The 8421-nt window shown below is 50.0% G+C and overlaps 1 protein-coding gene across 1 annotated transcript; it reads right to left on the bottom strand.

Moving 5' to 3' along the window:
* LOC107607317 lies at nucleotides 5803–7238 on the bottom strand. Its single transcript, XM_016309285.1, has 2 exons — nucleotides 6618–7238; nucleotides 5803–6513 (listed from the first exon to the last, which is right to left on the bottom strand). The coding sequence occupies exons 1-2, from the start codon at nucleotides 7236–7238 to the stop codon at nucleotides 5803–5805; spliced, it is 1332 nt and encodes a 443-aa protein (XP_016164771.1).

The raw sequence follows: 8421 nt of genomic DNA on the forward strand, positions 1-8421 counted from the left end.
ATATGTGTACGGTTGCTCGGGTACCAGACGGATCGGGGTGATATTTCGGTTGGTGAGATGGGGTATCGCCTGGTTCCGGGTTGCTGGAGAAGGGGGGTGTTACCTGCAAAGACACTCCGACGCTCTAGTCAGTCAGGTGCACAGGCGAAAAGTGGGAAAATGGTATGTGACGTACCTTGGGGGAGAGTAGGACCCTCCCTATATATACCGTGTCAGAAGTGGGTCCCGCAAGGGCATACCCACCTTCCTCGAAGCTTCCACATACAGTTGTAGTAGAGAGCTATCAAGGACGCGTGTCCGGGTCGGTGGTTGAGCGCCTCGCGCCCGACTGTTCGGGTCGTGTGGCCTATGGGTCGGGTCGGCCCGCACGATGTTTGGGCCAGGCCGTAACAGTGCCCCCAACGCGCCAGCAATGATCGTGAGGGTCGTTGGTGGCATGTTATGTCCTCTCTTGTGTGTTGTCGGAGGATTTTTGCCTTGTTCGAGGACTCTTATCATGGGTTCAAGGACAAGTATTTCAAGGTGTGCCCAGTCAAAGGTCGCCATCCCTTCTGGCTGTCGTTAGAAGGGCAACGCCTCATCCCGACGTATTGGAGTTTCGGGGCAGGGTCCAACACCTTTATTAAGGTGACCTACAAGGGATGTCCGCTGTAGACAAAAAGATTGCCGACGTGTTGTTGGCCGTCTTTGGGAGAAACCACGTGAATTTCCACCTCCTTATGGGTGACCGGGAGGTCGCTAGAAATTATATTTGTGAGTAGCTTTAACTTGAATTTCTTGCGTTACTGTTGCTTCGATTTGTTACGCCAATTTCACGACTAACCTGGTTTACTATTTTGTTGTAGTGGGAATGTCTGCCGAGATGACAGGTCTTGAGAATTTGTATAATACCTTCTTGGCTGATGACAGTGATGAAGAGACGATCGACGGGAAGCCGGAGGCCCCACCTGAAAATAAGGATAACAGGGGGTGTCTCCACCCCATGATGTCGAGATGCCGGACCGCAATGCTGACGAGGCGCGTGACTCTCCTGTTCATGAGGAGGTGGTCGGTACTGGGGGCTCGACCTCTAATTCACAAGTCGAGGATGATGACTTGAAGGTTATCCACAACCCAAAGAGGCAGAAGTCGTCCTCCAGTCCTGAAGGAGCCCTCACCGTGATGGAGAGGAACTTCGATGCCGGAAACTTTATAGACTCCCAGCTGCTTCCCGGCACGGAGGAACATTTCCATGGCTCAGACCTTGCGGGGCAGGCGAGGTGGATGAACCGTACTCTCCTCCGTGGTGCCGCCATAGCTCGGAAGGCCGAGTTTGAGCTGTCGAAAATGCAGTCGATGCATAGGAAGCTCGAATCTTCTGTTAAGGCCAACAATCAATTTAAGACTCAAGTTGAAACACTTCGGGAGCAGCTGTCCAAAGCGGAGGAGAAGCTCAAAGCTGCCGAGGAGAAGGCCACATCCGGTGAGGAGAAATTGAAGACCTCTGATGCCACCGTCTCCTGGCTAACCGAGCGTGAGATGTCTTTGGAGAGCCAGCTCAATGCTGCGTAGGGTCGGGTGGCTGCTTTGGAGAAAGAACGCGATGTGGCCGTCTCGTCAGCTAAGACTGCTCAAGCCGAAGCTGAAGAGTTTAAGAAGAAGTACAAAGAGACCGTGAAGCAGGGGAAGAGCACGATCCTGATGACTGAAGAGGCCCTTAAAGCTCAAGTGAAAATTCTGGCTCCTGACTTCGACACATCGGCAATTGGGGTTTTAAAAACAATCAAAGATGGCAAGATTGTCGATATGCCGAAGAAATGATCTCTGTACGCTTGCATGGAATTTGTAATTTTGTTGTAGAACTTGCCGCGCGGTTTGTAGAACTTGTGATTTTTAAAGTACTTTGATAGTCGCTTGGTCGGCTTATGATTACCGTCTTTTTCTGCTTATTCGGCAGTGCATTTTCGTTCTATTCTATTACAGTTTTGTTGGTATTAGCTTGTCGCTCGCGTTTGTTTACCGTTGTGTTGGTAATTTGATGAAGCTAAGTCGTGGCTTCACTATCACTGCAGCCGTTTGTTATGGTGTTAACTTAGTCGGTTTCCGGGGTGATCAGTCCCGGGGTACCGTGTTGTTGTCTCGTTTAACGTGTATTATAAGAAATTTGTTGTCGTGGGGTATATAAATGGGAAAAAGTAAATTTAACAAGTGAACATTAATCGACAGTTGAACAAGTCTATTGCAATGATAAGTATTTAACGAAAGTAAATTATCTGACGGTAAAGGGAAACCCGGGTATTACTGAGCTGGTCAAGTCGCCTACTCGGCGTGTTTGAACTAAGAATAAAATCTTCTTAAGTTACCCGCATTCCAGGTTCTTGGGACTTCCTTGCCATCGAGCCTCTCCAATTTGTAGGCGCCCTTACCAATCACCTCTTTGACCCTGTAGGGACCTTCCCAGTTTTCCGCTAGCTTACCTTCCCCTTGAGCCGGCAGCCCGATGTCGTTGCGCCGCAGGACCAGGTCATTTTGTTCAAATTCTCTCCTGAGTACGTTGGTGTTGTAGCACAGGGCCATTCTTTGCTTCAGTGCTACTTCTGACAAATGGGCGATCTCTCTAGCCTCATCTACTAGATCCTTCTCTACAGCTTCCTCTACTCCCTCCAGAAGTAGTCATGGGCTCGGCTCGCCGATCTCCACGGGTATCATAGCATCCACCCCGTATGTCAGGTGGAAAGGGGTTTCTCCCGTGGATGATTGCTCGGTCGTTCGGTAAGACCAGAGAACTGAGGCGAGTTCGTCAGCCCATGCACCCTTTTTCTTATCAAGCCGCTTCTTGAGGCCTAGCAAGATGACCTTATTTGCAGCCTCAACTTGGCCGTTGGTTTGGGGATGTTCTACAGATGAAAACTTTTGCTTTATGCCCAAACCGGTGAGGAACTCCACGAACTTCTTATCAGTGAACTGTGTCCCGTTATTAGATATAACGACTTCCGGGATGCCGAATCGAGTTATCACCTGTCTCCACATAAACTTTCGACAATTGGATGAGGATATACTGGCTAGTGGCTCAGCCTCTATCCACTTGGTGTAGTAGTCGATAGCAACTACGAGATATTTGACTTGTCTCGGACCGACCGAGAAAGGTCCTAAGAGGTCGACTCCCCACTGTGAGAAAGGTCGGGAAGACGTCAATAGACTTAGCTCGACCGCCAGCGCCTTATGGAAATTGGTGTTCTCCTGGCACTTGACGCATTTCCTTACAAATTCTTTGGATTCCTTCATCATCGATGGCCAGTAATAACCAGCTCTGATGAGCTTTCTTGCTAGGACTTTGCCCCCAATGTGATGACCGCAGCACCCCTTATGGAACTCTCTGAGCACATAGTCCGTTTGGTCAGGGTGTAGGCACTTCAACAAGGGCTGGTTGAGTCCCTTTTTAAACAACTGTCCCTGTATGGTCGCATATTTGGCCGCCTCCCTTCTCAATGCTTTGGCCGCCTTCTCGTCTTCAGGGAGCTTGCCGCTTTCTAAAAAGCCAGTGATCGGGTCCATCTAGGAGGAATCTATCTTTGTCAAGTGGAGGGTGACTGCTGGCTCCTTTACCAAACCCTAAATAAGAGACCGGTTGCCGGCCCCTGGTTTTGTGCTTGCTAGCTTGGACAGGAGGTCCGCCCGTGTGTTCCTTTCTCTCGGAACGTGTTGGATCGTGACCTCCTCGAATTGTTTGCTCAACTCTTTGACCTTCTCCAGATACTTCTGTAATAGGGAGTCTCTGGCTTGGTAGGTCCCATTGACCTGAGAAGTGACGACTTGTGAGTCACTGTATACTTCTAGCCTGGTGGCTCCGACTTCCCGTGCTAAGATTAAGCCGCCCAGGAGGGCCTCATACTCTGCTTGATTGTTTGATATCAGGAACTCAAACTTGATCGACTGTTCATATATGTCAACCGCGGGGCTCTCCAGGATTATCCCGGCACCTTCGAACATCTGGTTGGAGGCCCTATCTACGTGGAGCCTCCACCGTATGCTCGTTGTCTCGGCCGAGTCTCCTGTTACTTCTACCAAGAAGTTGGCCATGGCCTATGCCTTAATCACATGCCTGGGTTTATATTGCAAGTCGTACTAGGACAATTCGATGGCCCAAGTCATCATTCTTCCCGTTAGGTCGGGTTTCTAGAGTATCTGGCGGATTTCCTGGTCTGTCCTCACGACTACCTGATGACCTTGGAGGTACTGTCGTAATCGACGGGAAGAGGTTAGGAGTGCAAGTGCCAACTTCTCTAATTTGCTGTATCTCAATTCTGCTCCTTGCAGTGCTTTGCTCACGAAGTAAATTGGTTGCTGAACCTTCCCTTCCTCCCACACCAGAACCACCGCCATCTCTTCCTCCGTTATGGCCAAGTACAGGTAGAGCGGTTTTCCGACCTTGGGCTTCCCGAGTACAGGTGGTGTTGCAAGAATCTCTTTGAAGTGCGGTTCTCCGACTTTGGGCTTCCCGAGTACAGGTGGTGTTGCAAGAATCTCTTTGAAATGATTGAATGATTCCTCGCATGCCGGGGTCCATTCAAATTCTATCCCCTTTCTCATCAGGTTGAAAAATGGCAGGGCCTTCGTAGCCGACACCCCGAGGAAGAGGGATAGTGCGGTAAGCCTTCCTGACAACCTCTGAACATCCTTGACACAGCCCGGACTCTTCATTTGGAGTATTACTTGACACTTTTCAGGGTTGGTCTCCACCCCTCTTTGGGTTATCATAAACCCTAAAAACTTTCCTGCTTCCATGTCAAAGGAACACTTGAGTGGGTTGAGCCTCATGCCGTGCTGTCGGAAGGAAGCGGACACATTTCCTTGGTTGCTTAAGAGGTCCTCAGGCCGGGTGGTCTTTGCTAGGATATCATCCACATATACTTCCACCGTTTTGCCTATGAGGTCGCTGAATATCTTGTTCATTAACCTTTGGTACGTGGCCCCGGCGTTCTTCAGGCCAAATGGCATTACCTTGTAGCAATAGATTCCTCCCGGTTTTATGAATGCTGTTTTCTCTTCGTCTGGCCGGTGCATCAGTATCTGATTGTAGTCAGAATAAGCATCCATAAAGCTCAGATACCGGTATCTCGCCGCCGCGTCGACGAGCGCATCAATGTTGGGTAGGGGGTAACAGTCCTTGGGGCATGCTTTATTGAGATCGGAGTAATCCACACACATCCTCCATTTTCCATTGTGCTTTCTTACTAGAACTACATTCGACAGCCATGTCGAGTAGTCGAGTTCCTGAATAAATCCGGCTTCAAGGAGGTTGGCCGTCTGCCTGGCCACCTCCTCTGCTCTTTCTTGTGACATTTTCCTTCTGCTCCGAGCCACCGGTCTGGCCTCCGGCTTGACGGCCAAGTGGTGCGACATGAGTTAGGGGTCTATCCCCGGCATGTCGGCCGGCGTCCAAGCAAATAGGTCACCGTTAGCCCTGATCATTTCCATTAGGGGTTCCTTCAGGTCGTGTGGGAGGTTTCTGTTCACGAATGTGAACTTCTCCTTCGTGTCGCCAACTCTGAACCCCTCTAAGTTCCCTTCCGCTTCGGGTCTTGGCTTGTCGTTAACTCTAGCGTCCAAGTCAGCGAGGAACACTCCTGATGCCTCTTTAGATTTCTTCCTTAAGGAGAGACTGGTATTGTCTCAAGCGACTGCCGTTTCCAAGTCTCCTTTCATGGATCCCACGGATCCGTCATCAGCGATAAACTTCATTACCAACATCTTTGTACTGATTACTGCCCCGAGATCGTTGATAGTCTTCCTTCCTAGGATGACGTTGTAGGCCATGGAGTCTCATAGGACCACGAACTCAGCCATTGCCGATCTTCTTCCCTGTCCTTGTCCTACGGATACCGGTAGGGAGATTATCCCGTCTGGCTTGATGAAGTGGTCGCCTAAGCCTACAACGCCGTGCTGGTGAGTCTTTAGGTCGGCATCCCGTAGACCCAAGGCATCGAACACGTTGCGGAACATGATATTCGAGTCAGCCCCGGTGTCTACGAGGATCTGCTTGATGAGGCCGGTTCCCACTCTGGCCGTGATGACCATGGGAGGGTTTTCCACGACCTCATCAAACCATTGGTCCTTCGGACCAAACGAGATGGGTGGAAACCTCTTGCAGCCTCGCGCGGAAGATGATGAAACCGCCAAGACTTTGGCGTCTTTCTTGTGTGCCGACTTTGACCTTGGAGCAGCGTCTCTTGCTGTTACCACGTTCACTATGGTAAGGCCGTGTTCGTTGTCCTCCGGCTCATGACGTTGCTTCACTGCACGGGTCTTGTCCTCTCCCTCGCGGTCGCGATCTCGTCTCCTTGGTTCCTTGATGAGGTGGGAGAATTCGGCTAGTTTTTCGTCCCGGATCGCTTGTTCTAGCGCGTCCTTCAGGTCGAAGCAATCTTGCGTCTTATGTCCATAGCCCTTATGATAATCACAATAGAGGCTCTTGTTCCCCCCGGTTTGGTCCTTTAGAGGTCGGGGCTTCGACAAAATTCCCTTCTCGGCTATCTGCTGATAAACTTCTATGATGGGGACGGTGAGGGGGTGTAATTGGTGAACTTTTCGACTTGAGGAAACGGCCTGAATGTCTTGCCCGGATCGCCATCTCAGACGTGCTCCTTCTGCCTTTCTCTGCCACCGTGCTGCCGAGGTTGATTGTAGGAGGGCTGCCGCTTGTTGGCAGCCACGACTTGACTGACTTCTTCATCGTTGATATATTCCCTGGCTACGATTTGGATCTCTTGCATCGTCCACACCGGCTTCGTGGTGAGATGCTTCCTGAAGTCCTCGTTCAGAAGTCCATTCGTCAAACATAGACTAGCTACCGAATCAGTTAGCCCGTCGATCTCCAAGCACTCATCGTTGAACCGGTCTAGATATTTTCTGGTTGGCTCGCCGGACCTCTGAGTCACCCCGAGAAAATTGATCGGGTGCTTTGCCTTTGCGATTCTGGTAGTAAATTGGGCTAGGAAAGCGCGGCTAATGTCCGAAAAACTGGCCACTGAGCCCTGCAGGGGGCTGTTAAACCACCGTATTGCAGGTCCCGCCAGAGTGACCGGGAAAACGCGGCACCTCACTTCGTCTCCCACTCCCTCCAGGTTCATCCTGGCCTCGAAGGCCATAAGGTGCTCCTGCGGGTCTTGGGTTCCGTCGTACTTCATGTTCGTTGGCTTATCAAAGTGCTTTGGTAGCCGGACCTCGAGGATGGAACAATGAAACGGGGTTGCGCCCATTATCACGGGTCACCGCGTTCTCCTTGGCCTTCCCCCGCCGTCTTCCCGGTCTCTCGGATTCAGATCGCGGGCTAGGCGTTCGCCTGGAGTGACTTCTCGGAGGAGAACGGGAGTAGCTTGGTTTAGGAGTTCGTTGGTGATGTTCCTGATCTGTCAGCTGGCGCTCCAGGTTTTGCATCCTGTGACGCAGTTCCTGCATGATTCTAGCACTGTTGCTGCCTGTTCCCCCCCAAAAGGGTGTCTTTCTTGAGATCGTGAAGACGACTCGGTTCGTCGTGGAGGGGACCTCGTGCGCTCCCGGAAGGAAGCCACCGAGGCATCCCCTCTGTGCTCGGCCCCGCAGCCTGGTTCTCCGGGACCCAGTACGACATCCATTCAGGCAGTTCCCACAGACGGCGCCAATGTACGGTTGCTCGGGTACCGGACGGATCAGGGTGATATTTCGGTTGGTGAGATGGGGTATCGCCTGGTTTCGGGTTGCTAGGTTGGAGGTGGAGTAGCCGACGTCCCGAGCTCTTCGTGTGGAGAAGGGGGGTGTCACCTGTAAAGACACTCCGATACTCTAGTCAGTCAAGTACGCAGGCGAAAAGTGAAAAAATGGTATGTGACGTACCTCGGGGGAGGGGTAGGACTCTTCCTATATATACCATGTCAGAAGTGGGTCCCGCAAGGGCAGACCCACCTTCCTCGAAGCTTTCCCATACAGCTGTAGTAGAGAGCTGTCAAGGACGCGTGTCCGGGTCGGTGGTCGAGCGCCTCGCACCCGACTGTTCGGGTCGTGTGGTCTATGGGTCGGGTTGGCCCGCACAATGTTTGGGTAAGGCCGTAACAATATGTAAACACATCATAAACGAATAACTTTTTAGAATAATATATTCTAAAGAATTAAAAAGATATATAACGACAATATATACGAATTAGACACTACTTAAAAATAAATATATTTGGTTCAATATATAATAATCTGAGTTTTTAAAAATTAAATAATACGTTATTCATGATTTATTATATTTATTAAAAATTTTATTTAAAAAAATATTTTTTTAAAAATAATTAAATTAAATTTTATAATATTTTAAATCTAAAATTTATTAAAATGTTTAATAATTTACTTATCATTATAAAGGTTTTATGCATTTATTTTCATCGAATGGAATTTGGAAAATAAAGGAAAGAAGGAGCC

This window comes from Arachis ipaensis, chromosome B07 (genome assembly GCF_000816755.2).
Source record: "Arachis ipaensis cultivar K30076 chromosome B07, Araip1.1, whole genome shotgun sequence".
Classification (NCBI taxonomy): Eukaryota; Viridiplantae; Streptophyta; class Magnoliopsida; order Fabales; family Fabaceae; genus Arachis; species Arachis ipaensis.